The following is a 25361-nucleotide window of genomic DNA, read 5'->3' on the forward strand; positions in this document are numbered from 1 at the left end:
ATTTCTCATAAATAAAAGTCCTGTGGTTTTACAGTTATTAGTCAGTGTACCAAATTTTGATAGTATCAAGTCTTCAGAAATATACCTATAAAGTGGGCTATAGTTTTTCACTGGTAGTTCAAAATTCTAACCTTTTCAGAATTACATTTTTATCAATAGCCTATAATATAGGACAAAGAAATCATTTTTCCTCTCATCGAATGCCTGACACACAGATCGCTATGCCTTTATGTATGTTCTTGGATGAGCTTAAAAAAAAATTCTGAAGATAATTAAAGCTTAAAGAAATCCTTTTACTACCGAATTTCAAATCACACACACAAAATAAGTGAGAAATTCTTTTATCATATTTAGAATCAAAATATCCCTTAAAATATTTACATTTTACAGTAAAAAGGATAGCAAAACACAAGATCATGTACAAGCTGAAGTATTCAAGTTTCTGAAGAGGCAAAAAGGAAAGGAAAATAATGGCCTACAACAAAGCTGCAGTACATATGCTAATAAATGCCTTCAATGAGTGCACATTAAAGCAGTAAATGTACTCCTTGGGCTTCTGATTCTTGGTCAAAAACTGCTCAAAAAGCTGATTAATATAATCTGATTATGAAGTCGTTGGCCTTTTTGTTGCTTCTCTCGTTTCTTTAAAAACAGTGCAATTTAAAACAAACTTACAGAGCACACATTACTCTCAATTAGTCATATAAAGAACATTCACTAGAGGCAGTAAATATATTTCAGTTAACCATATTTACCAATTAAGGAATAAAACTAAAATTTCTAAGCTTTTATTGTATATTAATAAAACAAATCTTTGAATATACAGCAATGTAAAACTTTTAGAAATATTCAATTCCTAGACTAGAGACAGTGGCATGAAGGGATGATGAGCACTGGCACAGAGCCCTCCGCACCAACACACCTAAGTTACTGTTCTGCAAACCACCAGCATTAAAAATCTGAAAGAGGGCACAATCCTAGCAGGTAATCAGAAAGTTTGTAAGATACAACATTTAACATTTATTTAAATGTAATCTTGCAGCAGCCCACAACTCTACCTTTTGCTTTTAGCTCTGTCGGTGTGGTCCCTATCTTTGTGGTACCTATCTCTGTCCTTTTCTCCTTCTCTGTGTTTACTTTTCTCCCGTTCTTTGTCCTTTTCATGGTCTTCACTTTTGGGTTTATCTGGTTTCTTGTCTGCATTCCTACTATCTCTGCTGGCTTTTCCGTCTGCTCCTCGATCACCATGTGATAATCGTGCCCTCTCTTTATCTTTGTGCCCTTCCTCTCTGCTTTTTCTGTCTCTGTCCTTGTCTTGGGTTCTGTCTCTGCGTCTATGCCTTTCAGATTCTTGTTCCCATTCCTTTTCGTGTCGCTCTCTTTTCAAGTGGTGTGAGTCACTATAAAACCTCTGGCGATCCCCTTTACCCCTATTAAATGACCTATCCAGTTGCTGTTGCTCTTGCCTACCACCCCAAGGGTCACTATGGCGCCTTTCTGGTCTTCGAATGTCTTTAACCTGGTAAAAATTTTGTGGGCCTATATACCTTGATGTTTGTGAAAGGGGACCCATCATACGTTGAGGCTGGCCTGTCAGATGAACAACAGGTGGCCAGGGAACCATGGGATTTTGAGCAAAGCCAAAGCCTGGAGGGGGAAGTAACGGGGGTGGCAAATGTGGTGGAAACCCAAACATGCTTTGTGGGGGGAAACTAGGAGGCCCTGGAAACGGAAAGCCAGGGGGGTTAGACTTGAGATGCTGAAGGTTGGGTTGCTGTGGCCTCATGGGTGAAAAGTTTGCACTTGTTCTGGGACTGGTGCTTCTGGAAGTAAAGCTGATGTTTTTAGAAGAAAATTCTGATTGACCTGTGTTTCCAACTTCAAAATGAGATGATGTTGCTGCTGATCCTCTTCGAAACGGGTGCACAGTTTCAATATTTTGCATTAATATACTCTCCTCTGAGGGTTTTGCTTGTTCTGTTTGAGAAACGTGTATGTCTTCTACTGTTGCCGAGTTTTGTGCAACTCCTGAATTATCACTCTGCTGAGCACTTGAATTTTTCTCTAGAGAAGACGTCTTCTCCTCTACATTGGCTTGTTCTACTAAGTGCTCCTTTTGTGACGGACCAGGCAAGGGGGGCTTTTCTCCATTCCCACAATTATCTTCATCTTTGTTTTCTGGGGCAGGAACCTGCTGACTTCGTCCTGCTGCTTGCCTAGGATCCCTTTTCAGGTTGATAAACTGTGGGGACCTTCCTGTATTAGCAACAGGGTTTTCACTGCAACTCACATTACCATCTGTGTTTCCTTTTCCTACACTTGACCTGCATGGAGAACCAGTATTTGAAGTCTGATTATCTTGCAAATTATTCTCCTGATCTTGCTGCAGCTGTCTTTTTAATGTTTTTTCTTTGCTCTCCACAGTTTCCTCTTGTTTTGACTGAATTGATAAATTTGTTAAGAATGCTTCTGTAGAAACATCTGGTGGTTTACCTCTGAGACTAAGGCTCGTCAAAGGTCCAGGAGAAACAGAGGAGGGCCCCGCTGCTGAGCTTTCTTCCCCCGTTAGGACAGAATTACCTGTAGATTCTGAAAGGTTATCTACTTTAACCTTTACCTCCTTAGCTTCACCATCAGTTGCTTCTACTTTATCTATTTTCTCTGCTTTGGGGTTGGTTTGCTCATTTATAAATGGAATTTCTTTAAGAGTATTTTGTTCTATCGCTGACTGAGTCTGTTCATACACTTGACCAGTAGTACCCAAAAGGCTCTGAAGTATATCATCCACAGGAAGAGGTTTGTTTGCTAATTCCAGAGTAGAAGGCTGATTTTCCCAGCCAATCAACACCCCAGGAAGGAATCTTAAAGGTTTTGGTGGCTCCTGTTTGGTGACTTCCACTAAAGGGTCCATTACTGTTGGAAGGTCTTCCTGAAGAGTCTGCTGAGGTTTGTTTCTCTGCTTGTGCAACACAGTTGTAAAAGAATTAAAAAAGTCATTTTCTTCCTCTGGTGCTTCCTCTGTGGAAGCCTCTATTTTACTTTTCTTATCAGGTGGCAGTGCTGCTGGGACACTTTCAGAGGTCTCAGCAGTGTGACTGCCACCGGCACTAGCACTGTGCTGCCGCTTCAGTTTCTGACGAATAATCAAACCCAACAACAGATTAGGTCTATGCAGCTCAAGTCCTATATAAAATGAAAAAGATAAAGTAAGTCACTTTCAATCATTAAAATAAAGGATAAACTTTTGCACTAGCTTATACAGGCTATTAATCAGTGCCTTGCCTTCTCAAGTCAAGTCTACGGCCTGAATCCTGAGGTAAAAGCAGAATTTTTTCCACCTGGTTCCACCTCCCACTTTGTTTTATTCACACTCTATTATTAAAATATATACCTACCAGGTCCATCAAAAGGCACAAGAGGGTGTGGAATTTTATCTGTGGCACCCAAAGGAATAAGGTACATATCTTTAACCTGCTTCATGTTGTTAGCAGCTACTCCATAGCGCTTTCTGCTACTGAAGTACGCAAACAGCAAAGTATAAGAAATTTGATCTTCTTCAGTTACGGGTGTGAAGCGAACCACACAAATTTCCTATTCAAGAAAGTAAATAGTTGTTCAAAATAATTACCTAAACAATAGCTTGATTTTAAATACCATTCCTCAACCAGTAATGATCTATTGAATTTTAAAATGCTGGTTATCAAATAACATGGTTTATTTATAACTTAAATGCAGATAAGAATACTAGAAAGAACAACTCTTTAGAAAAGATCTTTGCTGACCCATTGGAGGAGTTATCTAAGAAGTGTTCCAGAAGACACTGAGTACCATGTGTTCAAGGTGACACACTTCTCAGTGGCAGATAAGATTTTTAAACCCAAGTCTTTTAATGTCTATACTATGTCCTTATTTCCAATATTACAACTTCCACAGAGGGCTGCCTGTGTTCTGAGGACACTGCAAATTAATAGCACTTACCACCACCCTACCATATACACATACACACAAATCCACTGATAATCCAAGCTACAGGGACTGTATTTACAAATAAAGGGTGAAAAGATCTCAAATACACACAGGCCATATATTTTAAAAACTCATTTGGCTTACTCAGGAACTCATCTGTTTGCCTGGGCTCTTGGCTTTGTTTCAGCGAAAATAGGAAGTCCTAAATTGATATTAATTTGGTAGTGTAAAAAAATGGATGCTTTTTCAAGAAGGTATACTGTTAAAATGGAGAGAGCTAGACCTGTTGCAGAGTTCAAATTGATGCAGGAGCCTATAGAAAAAATGTGAATGAACTGAACTATGGCTCTACCACTTCTAAAAGGTCTGTCATCTAAACTGTCCTCTTTGGCCCTGGTCGGTTGGCTCAGTGGTAGAGCGTCAGCCTGGCGTGTGGAAGTCCCGAGTTCGATTCCCGGCCAGGGCACACAGGAGAGGCGCCCATCTGCTTCTCCACCCTTCCCCCTCTCCTTCCTCTCTGTCTCTCTCTTCCCCTCCCGCAGCTGAGGCTCCACTGGAGCAAAGATGGCCCGGGCGCTGGGGATGGCTCTATGGCCTTTGCTTCAGGCGCTAGAGTGGCTCTGGTCACAACAGAGTAATGCCCCAGATGGGCAGAGCATCGCCCCCTGGTGGGCGTGCTAGGTGGATCTTGGTCGGGTGCATGCGGGAGTCTGTCTGACTGCCTCCCCGTTTCCAGCTTCAGAAAAATACATACATATATATATATATATATATATATATATATATATAATTTAAAAATAAATAAATAAATAAATAGTCCTCTTTTAGAGGTAACCATGATGTTTCAGTTTGTTAAGATAGAGGCATAATATAAAGTGTTTGGCAGTAATATATTGCTCACAAAAATTAGGGTTTTTATCACTTCATATTTGTTTTGAAATATTCCTTAAATTTTGTGAGCAGTATATATGGATAAATCATGAGTCATTCCCAAAATGTCTAAGAGTAATACACCATCTAATACTTTCCCATGACTTGCTGTCATGAAAAGGTGACAGCAAAAATACGTACTTAATTTTTTTAGTACTTCAAAGCTCATATGTATTCTAACACTATCCGTTTAAATTCTAAAATCTATATTGGAAAAAAAATATCCTTTTCTAATTTTAAGATTATCCATTTTGGATTACTGCATTTATTTATTTATTTATTTTAATTGACTGATTTTAGAGAGAGAAAAAAAGGAGAGACAGACAGAAACAGACAGAAAAACTGATTCCTGTATGTGCCCTGACCGGGGATCGAACCTACTACGTTCATGTTTTAGGACTACGCTCTATCCAACCAGCCATTTGGCTAGGGCATTTTAAATTACTTCTAATTTTGCTAAAGACTTCTAACCTTATTTTTAAATTATAGATTAAAAAAATTAGTATTTGCTTATTCAAGTTTTTTTCCAAGATTTATTATTAAATGTCTAGATCAGGGGTCCCCAAACTTTTTACACAGGGAGCCAGTTCACTGTCCCTCAGACCGTTGGAGGGCCGAACTATAAAAAAAACTGAACAAATCCCTATGCACACTGCACATATTTTAAAGTAAAAAAACAAAACGGGAACAAATATAATATTTAAAATAAAGAACAAGTACATTTAAATCAACAAACTGACCAGTATTTCAATGGGAACTATGCTCCTCTCACTGACCACCAATGAAAGAGGTGTCCCTTCTGGAAGTGCCGCAGGGGCCAGATATATGGCCTCAGGGGGCCACATGCGGCCCTCGGGCCGTAGTTTGGGGACCCCTGGTCTAGAATATAGTAGGTACTATTATCCTTGGAAGGAGAAACAATTTCTTCTAATCATTAATTTTTCCTGTGCAGTAGTAGTGTTCTATGAATTAAAGAGATAAAAGAAAATAGAAAAAAGAGAGAAATATTATTGTGATAGAGGCTACTAGTTACCTATTACCCTCTTTTCCTCCTATTACAAAGAGAAGCCCTAACTTTTAGCTAGGCACATGGCCATGCAATCTATTACATTTCCAAAGATCACATTTCCCAGCCTTCTTAGCAGCTGTATAAGTCCATGTGACTAAATCTTACCAATAAAAAGAAGTAGTGAGAAAATAACTACAATTTCTAGGTCTTGCTTTTGAAATAACTGGACACACGTTTTTACTTTTTTCCCATTTGGTGCTAATACATCAGCTCTGACCATGTTTGACTGACAAAGATAACACTGTTAGAATCAACAAAATAATTACAAAGATGCATAAAAATAAATAAATAAATAAAAATACAAAGATGCATAAAAATAAAAAAAACCCAAAATAACAAGACAGAAGAGGCTGGTCCCTGAATGATTTGTAGAACCAGAGCCGCAAACCACCATGAATAAATGACCTCCCTAATATAACTAAAAAAAAATATTAACTTCCATATTTTTTGAGCCCTTATATTTTAGGGCTTTGTTGCAGCAGCTTAGACTATACCATAACTAAAACAAATGTCTCCAATCAAAGCAAGGCAAAATATCAAGATGAATCTCAAAATTCACTCAAAAACATTTCTTCCAAATCACCGAAGAAGTCACTGAGAAAGCAAATCAAGAAATAGAAAAAAAAAAACTCACAAAAACAATGATGGGCCTGTTTGACCTTAGCAAATGGCTTTAGTTCAGTTTTGTTGGGCATATTATTTAGATTTAGAATTTGTATTGACTCCCTACCCAGGGGATCTTGCATGAGAACTCGTAGTGATTTACTTTTAAAATATTCTCTGAAACTGGTATAATGAAAAAGTTTCCCTTACCTTGGTTCCTGATGCTTTAATTTTTTCCACATAATCCCAAACTGTCTGAGGCGATATCCTGCCACCTACTTGAATACTATCTGGTAGATCCTGTAGTAAAAAGTGAAGGTGATCAATGTACACAGAATATATTTATTATAATACTCATAGTTCATACAAATTTAGCTCTCTAATTTGAAATAAAAAATAATAAAAAGATTGTGAAATGCATTATCAGAGAACATAAGAACGCAGAGAGACAGTAGCTAGGCTTTACCACAAATGTCAATTCTAAATGACTTAAGGTGGATGTCCAAAATACAGTTAAACGATGTGACATCATGTTCACTCTCAGCAGGAGACAGGCACAGGAGAGAAAGAGTGGCAAGAATATCTCATTGACAATCCAGGAAAAATACAGATTTCAGAGTATTAGGGGAGATTGTTTTTCAGTTCCCACAACACACTCGTTTTTGTTTGATAGTAGTAGGCAGGGGTATGCCTTAAAAATTAACAGCTGGTTTCAGAAGTTTGATGATAAGGTACATTTTTGCACAGAAAAGGGTATCACTATAATAATCTAAGGTTCATTTTTTTAAAGGTATAATTTTTCTGAAAACAATGATTACAAATATATAAAATCAATTAAGAACTGATTAAGAACATTTAAACGGATTAAGAATATTTAAAACTTTAATCAGTATACTTCCATTTTTTCCATGAAAACTAAAAAAATCATTAAAGTATAATTAATTGATATTAAAATCAATTAAGTTTATTTAAATTATTGCTTTAAATTATTTTGTTTGGGATTGTGGTCTCAACCAAACTAAAAATATATAGAAAGCAGAATTATTCTGAGAAGAAATCACGTAGAAATTGGACTAGGAAGCAGAATGATAGTTTATTTAAAATCAAAAGGATTCTATAGTTCAGAACTTAATTCTGCATTTAACAGAAAAGTGTTCTTCACCACGGACTGATCAAAGATGAAGTTTTTACATAGACTTATTCAAAAAGAAGAGAATCATGAATCCATGTAATCTTTCTCTTATAAAATTGGCATTTCTAAAATATTATTTGCCGCCTGACCAGGCGGTGGTGCAGTGGATAGAGCATCAAACTGGGATGCGGAGGACCCAGATTCGAGACCCCGAAGTCACCAGCTTCAATACGAGCTCATCTGGTTTGAGCAAAGCTCACCAGCTTGGACCCAAGGTCGCTGGTTCAAGCAAGGGATTACTCGGTCTGCTGTAGCCCCACGGTCAAGGCACATAAGGAGAAAGCAATCAATGAACAACTAAGGTGTCGCAACGAAAAACTAATGATTGATGCTTCTCATCTCTCTCCGTTCCTGTCTATCTGTCCATATCGATCCCTCTCTCTGACTATCTCTTTTAAAAAAATAAATAAATAAATAAATTTGTCAAGCAAATTATCATAAAATAAGATTGTTTATTAATCAAAAACACAACTGCTAAACAAACTGATCAATAATCAGATAAGCAACATTACATTGAGTTGTTAAACTAATTTCAGCCTAAGAAAAAAAAGTAAAATTTATCATGGTCTTAGAAGGAATGAGAGCATATATATATGATTTAGGCTTTCTAAAATATTGGGGGAAAAATTTTTTTTTAACTTTTGCCTTTATGGTCAGTGGGCTGAGAATAAATGGAAAAGGTTAATTTTAGAGATGAATATGATTAATATCAAAATATAACATCAACAAAAATAGAATACATGAGTACTAACATATTTTCCTTCTGCATAAACACTGAAAGATACAAGCTCTCAATGTTCAAAAACTGTCATACTGAATGTCATTATTTTCACATTTAGCATAATACTAAAAATACTATAGCTGTTTATTTTCCATAAACATTGCAAAATAGTTCTTTTCTTTTCCTTCAGATATAAAACCAACCAAGGGTACCACTACAGCAACTATCATTGGTCTCATGGGAGTGTCAACTAGCTGTGGTTTCAACTATAGTTTATACTTTATTCACAGAAACAGGCAAGTTAAGAATGATTGTTATAAAGTTGAGAAAACATAAGCAGTAAGTAGGGAAACTAGAAGGCTTGTTAACACTGAAAAATCTTCCTGAAAGCCATAATAGCTAAACAAAAACTGAGATATCCATACAGACTCTAACATGCCGATTTAACACTTTCCGAGCACCGTTGTTTTTTTTTATAGTTCTAAAACTCCATTTGGGAAATCATAATTCCATTAACTGAATGGTTTAAGAATCAGTCAATAAATAATGAATGAAAATATATTTTTATTATTTTATTACATTGTTTCCTTGCTTACTGCTTTCAGAAACACATAAAAATAAAGCAAGAAAAAGGCAGAAAAGTTCAGTTACCTCTGTCAAGTACTCAGGGGAACCAGACACTGGGTAGGCTTTGGTAACAAATTTTGCCACAGAAGGCATGTTGATAAAACCTTTCCAGATGAAGTTCAACCGAGCCAGGAATGTGGACTCAACTTCAACAGTTCCAGGCATCTCTGGACTAGAAAATAAAAGTAAAAAAATTTTCAGCCTAAGGACATACTCATGAATAAATGCATTTTCTACATAGTCATCAACTATATCTATTTTAGCACATCAAGAAGGCCAAAATACTTAAAGGCTATTGACTAAAGAGTCTATATTTCCACTATATAAAATTATATTCTATAGTCATGCTTTACAATGTCATCCTTCTTGGCTGGGTTAGGTACACTAATGTCCAGAGAAGTGCGAACAATTTTTATTTAGTGATCTTTCTCCCTCCTGTCTTTTGGGACAAGCATAATGAAAGGGAGTTTAATTGTCAAGTTCCAACACATTCAAATCTCTAAAGTAACTTTCCAAGTATTATCCTTTTATCTCCATTAGCATAGGGAAGTACAATTACTTTTTCAAAAGAAAGGTTCCTAAAACATGTCACTTTTCTGTTTTTGAAGACCTCCAGGTATAAAATGGCAAATACAAATATTTATAATAAGGATTACAGAAATGATGACTAAGAAAATTACCGTGGAGCAGGAGAGAACGCTGTCTTTGGAGACTCTTGTTTTTCTTCCTCAAAAAATTCAGAAGCCAAAATATTTGACGTTGAAGATAATGCATCTGCTATACTTTCTGCTTCATTGTCTGAATGTTTACGGGATACTCCAACAACAACTTTCACCTTTTTTGGAGAAAGATCATCTACAGGTGGTGCCATTCGACCTAAAGCCAGAAGACACCAAAATAAGCTTTATTTGTAAACTAAAATTTCTGTAACTTCATTCACTTTCACTTCTAAAGTTATTCAGTTTCCCTGATTGAATTGTTACGTAACCATATATATTTCCTGGAGAAATTTTTAAACATCATTTCTCACACATCACACCTCTCTGACTGATGTGAGAATTAGGAAGAGACGATGTAAGGCAGTTCAGGCAAACTGACATGGAAACACAACTAGAACCGAAAATAGGTTTCTTGATTCTGTAGCAAAATTTTTATAACTATACCAAATTTCTAGAGCCTTCAGAAGTAACTTGGAAGAAATGGGTAAAAAAAAATACTAAAAATGAAAATTATTAGTAAAATTTAGAAAATGACATTAATTTTATGCCTTTGCATCAAGAAAGGGAAAAATAAGTCACTAAATCACTCTGAAAACAAGTAGTCTAGAAGCATTAAACCAATGTTTTTCTGTGCTATCATTAAATTTACCAAACTATTGACCTGAAAATGATTAAAACCATAAGAAATAAATGAAGAGTATTTTTATGAAGCCTTTTTCCAGATAAAATAACTAAATGGGTATATTCAAATATACTATTACACCACGGATAGCTTTCTTTAGAGATAACAATGTCTAAAAACACTCTGCCCTTTAGCCTTTACCATCGTGCAGACTATAAAATATGTGAACACACTTAATCTTGAAAAGATATAATTATTTTTATTTTAAAGTTACATAATTTATAATACATTTCATCTAGTTTCTGGTACAACAATGGAAAGCAGCATTATCAACTAACCTAAAGAATTTTTCATGTTACTGAAAAGGTATCATTCCATTAATGTACTACAGTAAAAATAATAAAATTGACAGCCACATCTCTAGAGCTTTAAAAAATTTTTGATCCTCCACCTTTACCAATAAACTGAATATGAATGTAAACTCTTCCTTATCACATCACCATTTAAGTGACTGACTCCAGTCAATCTCCAACATCTGTCAATATTACTGAGTATCTCAAAGTCCCTATTTATCTCCATCTCCAATGCTACTAACTCTAAAATATCATCTCCCACATGGACTAGTGTAAAGGACTCTATTTATTCTCCCTCCTTTCTCTATCGACTTCTACTGGAATATCCACACAAAGTCAGAGATAGCTTCTTAAAATTTCCAAGTAATTCCCCTACTAAAGGTGCTTCAGTAATTATCCACTGCTCTTATATGAAAAACTAAAATCTTTAAAGTCATATACAAAAGTATATTTTCAGAATTTTTTTATCATGACTGCTAAAGTAATATTTTATACCACGACCCATTAGAGGGGTGTGTGTATTACATGCACATATACATTATGGATATGTAGGTGCACATATGTATGCATGTATTTTTTGCTATATAAAAATAACTGGAACTAAAATTTCACAAAATCATACTTACCCTTTTAAGTGCAAGCCACTGTGTGATATTAGTTTTTGCTTTTTATTGAAATGTTAATTACTAAACAGATTTTATTTCTACCATTAAGTCACAGTCTAAAGTTTAAAGACCAATGACTATAAGATACTATAAAATCTAATTTCTAAATATCTCTTCAAACAAACCATGTGCCTCTCTCCTTCTTCTTGAATGCAATTCAAGCTCATGCCATTCCCAGTGTCTAGAATGGTCTTTTCCTCTCTTTGCGGGCATAGTTCTCAACCTTCATGTCTCAGCTTAAGTGTTAATTCCTCAGCCAAATTTCCCTTAACCTTGCAGCCTAAGCTAGATCTTTCTGCTACCTAAATTCATTTATTATATAACAACTGTACTTCTGTAACTCAAATCATCACCTGCCTGTTTTAACCATTAGACTACAGTTTCTCTTCAAGCCTGGATAACATCAGACTTTCTCCACTATATTCCACGTAGCAGCAAAGTACGTGGCAAGGCATAAGAACTCAATAAATATTTATTAAATGAATGACTGAAGATAAGAATACTAGAGAAAAGGAAATTTCTAACTTGTTTCATTTGCTATATATAATAACACAATATGAATATTATTTCATGGCTTCACTTTGTAAATGACAGTAGCATCATAATGCCCAGAATTTCTGAAGTCTATTCTAATTGTTAAATTTTAGTCATTTGACCCTGGTTTGGTAAGTTCAGATCTTACATAATACAATTGATTCTAGACAGTACACTATAATATCAAATTACACATCAGCCCTGAAGAACTATTATAGAAAAAGGTGCTTCTCCTCAGGGAGTAAGTAAGTAGATGCTTCACCAGCAAAACAAACACTTAAATTCTAAACACAAACAAACCCATTTCCAAAGGAAAGTAACATTTTAGAAAGAAAAACGTCCATTTACCTATGCAAATTTTACAGTTAAGATCAAAGAGATGTTGTCTATGTTGACTAGTGGTATCTTTAGACATGGAGTCAATCTCTTCTTTTTGTTTTTCAGATCCTTTGATCTTTTCCAATGACTTATTACCTGTAGGTTCCTAACAAAAGTTAGAGTAAAAATTAGATTAGCAGAAAAAATTTGGCTTCAATTAGTAAAATCAACTTATATTTCATACCGGTATTTTTCTAAAATGAAATTTCAATTTATAAGTTCTCTTTTACTATTTCTTTTAATAATTTTTTTTTATTCTATTCATTTTTTTTTTTAGAGAGGAGAGGGAGAGACAGAGAGAGAGAGAGAGAGAGAGAGAAAGAGAGGAGAGACAGAGAGAGAGAAGGGGGAGGAGCTGGAAGCATCAACTCCCATATGTGCCTTGACCAGGCAAGCCTAGGGTTTCGAACTGGCGACCTCAGCATTTCCAGGTCGACGCTTTATCCACTGCGCCACCACAGGTCAGGCTTTTACTATTTCTTTTAAATTGTTTAGATATTGACTTAAAATAGAACAAAGCTTAAACATTCCTCTTTCTTCAAGGTGTCTAACAAAATTGTGCATTATTTCCTCACTGATATTTAAAAATAAGATGCTGCATCAGCTCTCAACCTAGTCTGCCTAAAAAAAACTTAAAGATTTCAAGGCCCAACCAGGCAGTGGTGCAGTGGATAGAGAGTCAACCTGGGACGCTGAGGACCCAGGTTCGAAGCCCCGAGATCTCTGGCTTGAGTGTGGGTTCGCCGACTTGAGCATGGGGTCACAGACATGACTCCATGGTCACTCACATGAGCCTAAAGTAGCTGGCTTAAGCAAGGGGTCACTGGCTCAGCTGGAGCACCCCCCCATCAAGGCACATATGAGAAAGCCAACAATGAACTAAAAGGTGCTACAACAAGTTGATGCTTCTCATCTCTCTCCCTTCCTGTCTGTCCCTGTGTTTCTCCCTCTCACAAAAAGAAAGAAAAGAAAAGAAAAGAAAAGAAAAGAAAAGAAAAGGAAGGGAGGGAGGAAAGGAGGGAGGGAGGGAGGGAGGAAGGGGAGGAGGAGAAGGAGGAGGGGGAGGGGGAGGAGGGGGAGGAGGGGGAGGAAGGAGGAGGGAGGGAGGGAGAATTTAAAGACCTACTAAGGAATTTGCTAAGTCAGAGACACCAAGAACATACATTTTAACAAGGGCTTAAGAGCAGCCCCATTATGTAGATTGTTTACACAATATATACAGAGAAACAATACTTTTAACATACCCAGAAAACCATTAAGCCAAAAAATTAGGCTACTTTAAGATACTTATATCTTTTAGGCCCCTGGCTGGTTGGCTCAGTGGTAGAGCGTCGGCCTGGCGTGCAGGAGTCCCGGGTTCGATTCCCGGCCAGGGCACACAGGAGAAGAGCCCATCTGCTTCTCCACCCCTCCCCCTCTCCTTCCTCTCTGTCTCTCTCTTCCCCTCCTGCAGCCAAGGCTCCATTGGAGCAAAGATGGCCCGGGCGATGGGGATGGCTCTGTGGCCTCTGCCTCAGGCGCTAGAATGGCTCTGGATGCAACAGAGCGACACCCCAGATGGGCAGAGCATCACCCCCTGGTGGGCATGCCGGGTGGATCCCGGTAGGGCGCATGCCGGAGTCTGTCTGACTCCCGTTTCCAACTTCAGAAAAATACAATAACAACAAAAAAAGATACTTGTATCTTTTAAAATTCTTCTACTTTAAGAAATTTAGGCCAATAAGCCTCTTCTGAATCTGCACAAATCGAGCACTATAAAACATGACATTTTTATTATCTTTACCTGAATCTCCATGGCTGCTTCCTGTTCTTTCATTGGAGCTTCACTCTCAATTTCAATTTCACCTTTATGAGTTATTTTTGTGATTGGTCGTCTTTCCACTTCTCTCTGTTCTTTCTCAATCATCTCTATCGTCTAGCAGGAAATATTTTAAAGAAATGCTTCACAATTAAAAATCTTTCCAAATATACAATCCTAAATAATGATCAGACATATTTAAAAGTAAAAACATCACAGATGATTTTTAATCTTTAGGCAGTCTCTCATACTGAGTACCTACATATGCCAGAGACAAGTTTTAAGTGCTGGGGTTATAAGAATCAGATCCCATGCCTCAGCTTGAAAATCTCACATATACCTTAACTACTTCTAGTTACAACTGAAGTGCAATATACTTTGCAAAGCAATGAAACATAATATTTGAATTTAAAGCCTGCTTTCTGATTTAGTTATTTTAGCAGCTGCCTCAGGGAAATAAAAACTTCCAGTTAAGATTCCTAACTTGAAGTTGCTTAATATCCCCCCCAGAATAATATGAAGTTTATTCAAACACCAAAAATTTTCAGGTAATCCCCTATCAGTTGTCTCCTAACCAAGCATACTTTGTGACTGGTTTAATTTACAGTTGAACAAGCTCACCAATGAAACATAAAATTAAGTAAGTATAGAAAGAACTAGTAAAAGGTAGCTGAGAATGGAATAGATTAAAGATGGTAAAGATGGGTCTGGTCCTTTATGTTGCCTTTGTTAAGTACAAAGAAGAAATCAGGTACATGGCCTAAAGATAAAACAAGCTGGTCTTCAATGCAGATGACACTTGGAGCCCAGTTTCCAAGAAAAGAAGCATGAGCACACTTGGGATATGGACAACAGGAAGAGGAGGAGATACTATTTTCAAAAGTAAAGAACAGGAGAAATTACACAGAGGAAAAGTGAAGAAGTATGTGAGTAAGTACAATATATCTAATCAAGGCCTCTGGCACTTCAAACTAGATTTGGCAGATCTACTTGGAGATTTAATACTTAAAATGCATGTAAGTATCATGGAAAAAAGAATCGGGTAAATCATGCAGAGTTAATATGAACTATAAGTAACCAGCAGTTTCTAGAATAAAGAACTAAATTCAGACATTACTGTAATAAAAATAATGAATGATGTGGCTTTTTGTCCAACACCCTTAAGTCACACATACGCTTAAATCTTTAAAGGTAGGTATTTCAAGTTTACAATCTCCAACTGAAAACTCATGGTGCTGGTGACCGTCAGAACTTTTCAGTTCTAGCTCTGGCCGGCTGGCTCTGTGGAGAAAGCACTGACCTGGCTCTCCAAAGATCCCAGGTTGGACCCCTGGGCACAGCATGCTGGAGAAGCTAGCAATGCGTACACAACTAACTGAAACTAAGTAAAACAACCAACTGATGTTTCTCTTTCTCTCCCTCCCTCTCCTTTCCTCGCTCACCCTAAAATCAATGAAAAAGATTCTTTTAAATGTTAAAATCAATAATTTTTTTTTAAATTTTTTAAAGAAATTTTTAGTTTTAAAAATGTAATATAGTATACATATTTAATATATATATATGACACTCCAATTAGTTCTGGGACAGCACTACTAAAATACACATGTCTGTGACTATAAACATTCCGACATGACAATTCAAGGTCAGGTTGTATCAATGAATTTGTTGCAGAAAAAAACATTTTTGAGAGCTTTTGGCATCTGAATTAAGGGTTATAAACCTGCAAAATTTTCATTTTGACTTAATCTGGCTCTACAAATTACCAATACTCATAATACCTTCAAACTGGGCTTCTTAAGTGCAGATGTGGTTAAGATAAGATGCTCCTACTTTCTCCCATCCTTCTGATTTACAAGTTATATAACAAAACACCAAATATTTCAGTAACCTGGTAACTTGAGAAAATGAAAAAAAAAAAAAACAGCAGAGAACAGGAAAAACAAAAGATAGAATTTAAGAATAAGGTGGAGGGTGGTAAGTAACGAGAAGGCTGAAAAAAAATATAGGCTTTAATACAGTGAAACACATATTCAAAAATAATCTTACATGTCTCTTTTCTCTTCGTCTCCAAGCAGCTAACTCTTTAGAAGCTAGTTCTTCTGGACTCATTCTTATAAGATGGTCAGGGGTTACTTCTCCTTTCAGTACTTTTTTAAATAATATCTGGAAGTATTTAAAAATGGGAAGGGGAGAAAAACATTTTCAAAAGAAAGTAAAGGTGCTATACAGAAACGTAAAAAATAAAAATGCAATTTTGAAACCTGATTTACAAATGTTTTATGATTTAAACATTGCCTATTACAAGGAGAATAAATGAGAGCCATGTAGCCTAGGAACTTGTCATCCAAGACAGCAAAACACACATTTCATATAAAAATCAATACATGACGGGGAAGCATGTACACTGAAATCATTACAACATCTACCCCCAAACTGTATTAAGTCTTTCCCAAAACCCACTGGGAAAACAGATAGGTATCACATAAAATAATTTTACAAAATGTGATTTTCTTTCATGTTTTTAAGATTTCACATATTTAAATCTTAACAGGCTTGGCAGGAACTCCAGAGCAAAGAAACAACTGCAAGAAAGAAACCTAAAGGAAATATTTATTTAAGAAAAGCTTCCAGAGTACATAATTCAAGAAGTAACTGATCCTCTGGACCAGAATGGCAGATTGTACACTGTCATATCCTCTAAAATAGCTGTTAGGATACTTCACGAAATATTTAAATCACATACTACAGCAAATATCATCATACAAATTGACAAACTGCTATCACTTATGTAAAAATCTTATAAAACAAATAAATATGAAGGACTTTGCATCTACACACGTGCAGCTTTTAGATTCCCTCTAAGTCACAAACAAGAAATCCCAGGAAAGATGAAGTGTTCAATTAATGTTGACTCCACTACTAAGAGATTTAGAACTAAAGTCATATTTAACTTAATAAAAATGTCTTAAAATAGTTTATCTAAATGACACTTATTTTACGGAATATAGCTATTTTCAGATTTGTCACAATGATTAATATAGTATCATTTTTAGCTTAATAGTTTTTGAAGAATACATGATTTTTTAACAAATTGAAATAAACAAGGAATATAAAGGAAAGAAACTTCACATGTCAGGTTAAGACAGATTTAGTATTTTATATTTTAATAGACTCATTCTACAACACTAATCACCACTAAGCAAAGCTCAATTCAGTAGCAAAAGACTATGAAAATTACCTCACTCCAAGTTATAAATTATAGATCTACGGTATTACAAGCTTAAATTCCTATGTATTCAGGAAAGTTGCAAGTATAATCATCTATGAACATGAACAAAACACTTACATTGTTTTTAGGATCTTTCAGATTGAACATCAAACTTCTATATTTGTTCTTATATTTGGCATCTGTGTCCCGAAAAAAAGAGAAAAGCTCTTTTTCAATTTTTGTAGCAACTTTTGCTGCCTTTTCCTCTGGTACCTTCAAATTTGAGTCTGTAAGTCTTAAAATTAGAATAATTCAATTATTTTTCAAATACATGAAGCATATATTATCAATCTTCTATAATAACACTGTGTGTTACCTTTTCATGAGAATGTCTTTGAGAGAATGCCTGACACTCTGTCTGATCTGATCTGCAGAAGGCTTGGCAGTAGGAGCAGCAGGAGGGTGCACATTAGGCACTCCTTTGTCAATTTTCTTCTTTTTAATTTCTTGCTTCTCATGAGCACCTAATTTAACAGCAAAACAATACACTGTTAAAAAACATTTCTTTTTAATACATAAATTTATAAAAACTGATTAATAATCACTACTTATTTATAAATACTCCATACTGAAGTAGTCTTGATATTCTTTATATATGGTAACTGATATATTAACTAGACTTACTGTGATCACTTCATAATATATAGAAATATCAAACCATTACGTTGTACACTTAAAACTAATATAATGCTATATCAGTTATACCTCAATTAGAAAAACAGAAATTCTAATTTAAATATTTTAATTAGAAATTAAGCAACTTAAATGTGGCCCTAAAGCTAAACAACTGTATATCCTTTAGCCTTTTTTCCGTTTTAGATAATAGTTTTTAGAGCTACTTAATTTTTAAAAACTACTTAGAAAATTTGGCCTGAACTTATTAAGTGAGCAAATAATGTAATGATCTTACTACTACCACAAAATTGATGACTCCTCTGTTTTTATTTTATTTTTTTTTATTGATTGATTTTTAGAGGGCGGGTAGAGAGAGAGAGAGGGAGAGAGAAAGGGGAGGAGCAGGGAGCATCAACTCCCATATGTGCCTTGACCAGGCAAGCCCAAGGTTTCGAACCGGCAACCTCAGCATTCCAGGTCGACGCTTTATCCCACTGCGCCACCACAGGTCAGGGACCTCCTCTGTTTTTAAAATAATTGTGCTTGACTGATATTGGTCATTTGAGTATTAAACTTTTCAAATGTATTTTTATTCCATTATTACTAATTCATGTGCATTTCCAAAATCTTAATGTCCACTACTCTGACCTCCTATCCTACCAGCTTATTTATTCTAGAATCTCTTCAGTTAAGTCTATCATCTTTATCATTCGTGCCCTCACTTTCCCACATAGCCAACTTTGATTAGCTAGCCCAACACTATTACCACTCCCTTGCATACTTAATACCTTCATTCTCTCTCTTTTAAACATCTGCACTGGCAGAGTCACAACACAGGTGAAAGTCAACTTCTATCCTTCACTCAAATAGTCTACAAACAGCTGAAGGTGCTGGAGAAAAACAAGCATGGGGACAGACAGTCTCACTTTACATTTACAGACCACAAGTCTCAAGTACGTAACTCAATCTGCTGCTCTAATCCTATTAAGATTTCCTAGAAAAATTAGCTCTCCCACTTCCCAAAACATCTATTTTACAATTTTCTCATTTCTTCTCAAACCAACAATACCGTACCTCCTTCCCCAACTTCAACCACATTTTATTTTCTCACTTCATATTTTCACTGAGAAAATAGAAAAATGTCAGCTATCACATCTTCCCATCATTAAATTAACCTGCGTGTCTTCCCTACTACCTAGAATCTTCCTTTTTGATGACCTAACCCAGGGATTGGGAACCTTTTTGGCTGAGAGAGCCATGAACACCACATATTTTAAAATGTAATTCCATGAGAGCCATTCAACGACTCGTGTACATTATGCATTATCCAATAAAAATTTAGTGTTGTCCCGGAGGACAGATGTGATTGGCTCCAGCCATCCACAACCATGAACATGAGCGGTAGGAAATGAATGGATTGTAATACATTAGGAATGTTTTATGTTTTTAACGTTATTATTTTTTTATTAAAGATTTGTCTGTGAGCCAGATGCAGCCATCAAAAAAGCCACATCTGGCTCGCAAGCCGTAGGTTCCCGACCTCTGACCTAACCCTTCCTTCTATGTGGGTCCCACACCGTTTAATTAATTTTTGAGCGTCATCTATTCATATACAGGAATTTCTCCTATATCACCAAATTCTCTCTACTGGATCATTCCCATTAATTTTTCAAACATGCTGGATCTCCTAAGAAAAAACTTCCTAGATCCCACATCCACCTCTAGCTACCATACCATTTCTGTTCCCTTTAACAGCAAAATCCCTTGGAAGAGTTATCTGGATCTTCAGTTCCTCACTTTCCATTCTTCCATAAGCCACTACAATTGGCTTTTGTTCCCATTGCTCTACCAGAATCATCCTAATCAAGGTCATCAACAATCTTTATTTCACTAAACCACTTATTTAACAATCTGTGCCCATCTTATTAGATGTCCAGACCAGACAGCAGTTGCCACTGTTGACCATCTCCTCCTTTATAAAACTTCATCTGGCTTCCAGGCCACCATGGTCTCTTACTTATCTCACCTCACTCAAGCCATCTATCTCTTCTACTCAACTTCTAAATGCTGATGCGCCCAATGCCTCTGTTTTCTGCATCTTCATTACTGAATTCTATCTGTGCCTGTTTATATCTAAGTTCATGACATTAAATTACTAGGCACTGATAAATCCCAAATTTATATACCATCACGCAGTCTTCTCTAAGCTCCAGCTCATATCAGACAAAGGTTTATTCAAACATCTGTACCTGGATGCCTAATAGGCATCTCAAGTTAAAATGCCCAAAACATAAGTTTTCAATATTCCTCCCTAAATCTTCTTGTCTTTCTCATGTAAGTAAATAGCACAATATTTGCCTAATCATCTACAAGACTCTCTTTCCTTCACCTACTTATATCTAACCCATCTGCAAGTTCTGCCAACTCTACCATTAAATATATCAGAATCTAACCACTTCTCATTACCTCCATTTTATCTCTGTTCCAGGCTACCATCATTCCTTTCCCTTGGATTCTGCTATAGACTCCTAAATGATCTATCCTCCTTCTCTCCTATTTGCCTCTGACAGCCCAGTTGCCCCAGAATAACCACAGTGATCCTTCGTGCCCTTGTACTAAAGCCTGTAAAGTCTTCCCATAATATTCAGAATAACATACAAATTTTCTGAATTCATCTTCTACCACCATTAGAGCCTTCATCTATTCACTCTATAGCAGCTTTCCTGCTCCTCAAATATCAAGCTTGTTCCTACCTCAAAGACTTCAGACTGGCTATGCCACCCACCTAGTTTCTTCTTCCAAACAACTTCACATCCCTCCAGATCCCTCCTCACAAGTTACCTCCTCCATTTTAAAACAAACTCCCGCCACTCTCCTCAGCTGGGATGCTCTATCCCATTACTCTACTTTCCCTTCATATTGTCTAAATTCTGTAAAATACAATACTGTTTTCTCATTTGTCTACTTATTGTTTGTTTTCTCCCACTGGTATTCAAGTGCCATAAGGGCACAAACTTTATCTCATTTAGTTCATCAGTACTTTTCTAGAATTTACAGTAATGGTTTTTAGTTTCAAATAAGATTAATCACCAAAACTATTTTTATTGACATTAAAATGTAAAAAATTTTAGGCCCTGGCCGGGTTGCTCAATTGGTTAAGAGTGTTGTCCCAGTAGGCCAAGACTTGTGCGTTCAATCTCAGGTCAGGGCACACAACACAAGAATCAACCAATGAATTCATAAATAAGTCAAACAGCCTGACCAGGTGGTGGCGCAGCGGATAGTGTCGGACCTGGATGCAGAGGACCCAGGTTCGAGACCCGAAGGTAGCCAGCTTGAGCGCAGGCACATCTGGTTTGAGCAGAGCTCACAAGCTTGGACCCAGGGTCGCTGGCTGGGTTACTTGGTCTGCTATAGCCCCCAGGTCAAGGCACATATGAGAAAGCAATCAATGAACAACTAAGGTGTCGCAAAGAAAAACTAATGATTGATGCTTCTCATCTCTCTCCATTCCTGTCTGTCCCTATCTATCCTTCTCTCTGACTCTCTCTCTCTCTGTCTCTGTAAAAAACAACAAAAAACCCATAAATAAGTCAAATAATAAATCGATGTTTCCCTCTTTCTCTCTCTCTCAAATCAATTAAATATTTTCTTTTTCTTTTTTTTTTTTTTTTGTATTTTTCTGAACCTGGAAACGGCGGGGAGAGACAGTCAGACAGACTCCCGCATGCGCCCTACCGGGATCCACCCGGCACGCCCACCAGGGGCAACGCTCTGCCCACCAGGGGGCGATGCTCTGCCCCTCTGGGGCGTCGCTCTGCCACGACCAGAGCCACTCCAGCGCCTGGGGCAGAGGCCAAGGAGCCATCCCCAGCTCCCGGGCCATCTTTGCTCCAATGGAGCCTTGGCTGCGGGAGGGGAAGAGAGAGACAGAGAGGAAAGGGGGGGGGGGGGGTGGAGAAGCAAATGGGCGCTTCTCCTATGTGCCCTGGCCGGGAATCGAACCCGGGTCCCCCGCACGCCAGGCAGATGCTCTACCACTGAGCCAACCAGCCAGGGCCTCAATTAAATATTTTCAATTTTAAAATTTCCCACCCTGTCCAGTTCGCTCAATGGTAAAGCATCAGCCCAGAGTGTGTGGAAGATCCAAGTTCGATTCCCTGTCAGGGCACACAGGAGAAGCGACCATCTGCTTCTCCATTCCTCCTTGCCCATCTCTCTCTCTTCACCTCACACAGCCATGGCTCAAACGGTTTCAACAAAGTTGGCCTCAGGCACTGAGGACGGCTCCATGGGCCTTGCCTCAGGCACTAAAATAGCTCAGTTGGTAAGCAACAGAGCAGCAACCCAGATGGGCAGAGCATCGCCCAATAGGGGGTTTGCCAGTTGGATCCCAGTCAGGGCACATGCAGGAGTCTGTCTCTGCTTCCCTGCCTCTCACTTAATAATAAAAAATAAAAAAAAATTCCCTAAATACAGAAATTGATAGTATATAAAATAAAATATAAATACATTACTATACAATAATTTCTATTAATCTTACTACCTGGTTTTGAAGGTTTTTCTCCTGTGCAAGTAACAGCTGTAGAATCTTTTGGTACTTTTTCACTTTTTTCTTCTGAAGATCTCCGAGGTAAAACTGGTTGTCCCATCTTTCGAAGAGGAGCTAGCTGCCATTTTTTTATTTCACTATCTCTACAGTCCGACGAGGCTTTGCCTTCACCAGAATCCTGAAAGAAACAGTATTACTGTTAGAATTAAAACTACTAAACGATTGCCTGACCTGTGGTGGCGCAGTGAATAAAACACCAACCTGGAGATGCTGAGGTTGCCGGTTCGAAACCCTGGGCTTGCCTGGTCAGGGCATATATGGGAGTTGATGCTTCCTGCTCCTCCCCCTCTTTCTTTCTCTCCTCTCTCTCTCTCCCCCTCTCTCTCTCCTTTCTAAAATGAATAAATAAAAAAATTTAAAAAAAAAAACTACTAAACTATTTTTATTTTTTTAAGTGAGAGGGGGAAGAGATAGTGAGATAGACTCCCACATGTGCCCCGACTGGGATCCACCTGGCAACCTCTGTGTTTGGGGCTAATGCTCAAATCAATTGAGCTACCTGAGTGCCTGGGGCCACGCTTGAACCAATCTAGCCACTGGCCCTGGGAAGGAAAGAGGGAGAGAAGCAGAGTGGGAAAAAAGGGTTGAAAGAGAAAGGGAAGGGGGAAAAGCAGACGGTTGCTTCTCTTGTGTGCCTTGGCCGGGGATCAAACCTGGGATGTCCGCACACCAGGCCAATGCTCTTCCTACTGAGCAAGCCAGCGGGGCCTACACTATTCTTAAATAAAAAGCAAGTCTAAAGAGATGTAGATGAAAAAACTAAACCTAATTAATATTATAACCTATTATAATATCAAACATACTCCATTCTTTAGTCCAGTAACTGTTTAAAAAAAAATACTTTTAAATGTGCAAAAAAATAACTCAATTATCAGCAAAAAGGAGAGAATCACCATTTCATTCAAAATTTGATAAGCTTCTATGTCCTACAGGACACATAATAGCCTATTTAGTTCTTCTACATAAAGGAGAACTAAAAAATAGAGATCACATTCCAAATGATATTGGAAAGAAAATTAGATGAGAGGGTTTCTTATTTGGCTGGTATCTATCTATATTTTCACTATTTTTTTAAACAAAGGAAGTTCTATTCTCCTATAATACGTGTATCGGTTACATTCTCACTATACCAATGGCAATTTTAACCCCCATAAGGTAGAACAAACCATCAGGATACCTGCTTTGTAAATGCATGTGCTATCCAAGTGATGGTTACTGCTTCCTTCGATGAACTTTTTTTTTTTTTTTTTTTTTAAAGAGACAGAGAGTCAAAGAGAGGGATAGACAGGGACAGACAGACAGGAACGGAGAGAGATGAGAAGCATCAATCATCAGTTTTTGTTGCAACACTTTAGTTGTTCATTGATTGCTCTCTCACATGTGCCTTGACCGCGGGCCTTCAGCAGACCGAGTAACCCCTTGCTTGAGCCAGCAACCTTGGGTCCAAGCTGGTGAGCTTTTGCTCAAACCAGATGAGCCCGCGCTCAAGCTGGTGACCTCGGGGTCTCGAACCTGGGTCTTCCCCATCCCAGTTTGACACTCTATCCACTGTGCCACCGCCTGGTCAGGCCCTTTGATGAACTTGTAGTGAAACTGGCATTCTGAGACCCTTGGGAAAAATTAATCACATCACAGTAGTGTTTTAAAGACAAAGAACACTATGTACAAACATAAAATCACAAGTTTTAAGACAAAGTACATAGAAAAACTGATTTTCTCTGGACTAGAAAGTTTTTTGGGTTTTTTTTACTTAAATTTATCTTTTACTTCTCCAATTAGATTTACTTGAGAGCAGGAACATATTTCAATCAGTGCTATATACCCAAGTCTAGTACCAGGCTTGGCATACAGTAGAAACTCAATAAATGGCTCAATGTAAAGTCTTGGGATAACAAGTGATATTTAAAAGGCAGATTTCATAAACGAAAATCAGACAAGTCTAAATAAGATTCAAAAGTTCATCAAAGGGTCTGACCAGACGGTGGCGCAGTGGATAGAGTGTCAAACTGGGATGGGGAAGACCCAGGTTCGAGACCCCGAGGTGGCCAGCTTGAGCACGGGCTCATCTGGTTTGAGCAAGGCTCACCAGCTTGGACCCAAGGTCGCTGGCAGCAAGGAGTTACTTGTTCTGCTGAAGGCCCGTGGTCAAGGCACATATGAGAAAGCAATCAATGACAACTAAAGTGTCATAACAAAAAACTAATGATTGATGCTTCTCATCTCTCTCCGTTCCTGTCTGTCCCTATCTATCCCTCTCTCTGACTCTGTCTCTGTAAAAAAAAAAAGTTCATCAAAGGAAGCAGTAATCACTTGGATAGCACATGCATTTACAAAACAGATTAAATTCAGTTCTTTTCTGGATATGGAGTTTCTCAAAACATTTACAATGTTGTTGTTTTTATAGATTTTTATTTATTCATTTTTAGAGAGAGAGAAGGGGGAAGAGATGGAAGCATCAACTCTCATATGTGTCTTGACAGGGCAAGTCCAGGGTTTTGAACCAGCGACCTCAGCGTTCCAGGTTAATGCTTTATCTACTGCACCAAAACAGGTCAGGCCCCAATGTTAATGTTTTTTAATGTTTTTATTTTTATTTATTTATTTATTTATTTCCCCCCAAAGTTAGAAGCAGGGAGGCAGACTCCCACATGCGCCCGACCAGGATCCACCCAGCATGCCCACCAGGAGG

General features: G+C 37.5%; 1 protein-coding gene across 10 annotated transcripts in view; it reads right to left on the minus strand.

The window, feature by feature from the left end:
- Nucleotides 1-325: 325 nt before the first annotated feature.
- Nucleotides 326-25361, minus strand: part of PHF3 (PHD finger protein 3) — a 92086-nt gene continuing 67050 nt past the window's right edge. For all 10 annotated transcript variants that reach the window (XM_066359112.1, XM_066359110.1, XM_066359107.1 and 7 more), the window contains 11 exons: nucleotides 22607-22790; nucleotides 17762-17909; nucleotides 17524-17680; nucleotides 16224-16340; nucleotides 14163-14294; nucleotides 12350-12485; nucleotides 9789-9984; nucleotides 9133-9280; nucleotides 6779-6868; nucleotides 3396-3591; nucleotides 326-3183 (listed from right to left, as the gene is read on the minus strand). In XM_066359112.1, coding sequence (XP_066215209.1) covers nucleotides 1055-3183; nucleotides 3396-3591; nucleotides 6779-6868; nucleotides 9133-9280; nucleotides 9789-9984; nucleotides 12350-12485; nucleotides 14163-14294; nucleotides 16224-16340; nucleotides 17524-17680; nucleotides 17762-17909; nucleotides 22607-22790 — 3633 coding nt within the window. In that variant the 3' untranslated portion in view covers nucleotides 326-1054. The remainder of the gene's footprint in view (nucleotides 3184-3395; nucleotides 3592-6778; nucleotides 6869-9132; nucleotides 9281-9788; nucleotides 9985-12349; nucleotides 12486-14162; nucleotides 14295-16223; nucleotides 16341-17523; nucleotides 17681-17761; nucleotides 17910-22606; nucleotides 22791-25361) is intronic.

The sequence above is a fragment of the Saccopteryx leptura genome, chromosome 1, assembly GCF_036850995.1.
Source record: "Saccopteryx leptura isolate mSacLep1 chromosome 1, mSacLep1_pri_phased_curated, whole genome shotgun sequence".
Taxonomy (NCBI): Eukaryota; Metazoa; Chordata; class Mammalia; order Chiroptera; family Emballonuridae; genus Saccopteryx; species Saccopteryx leptura.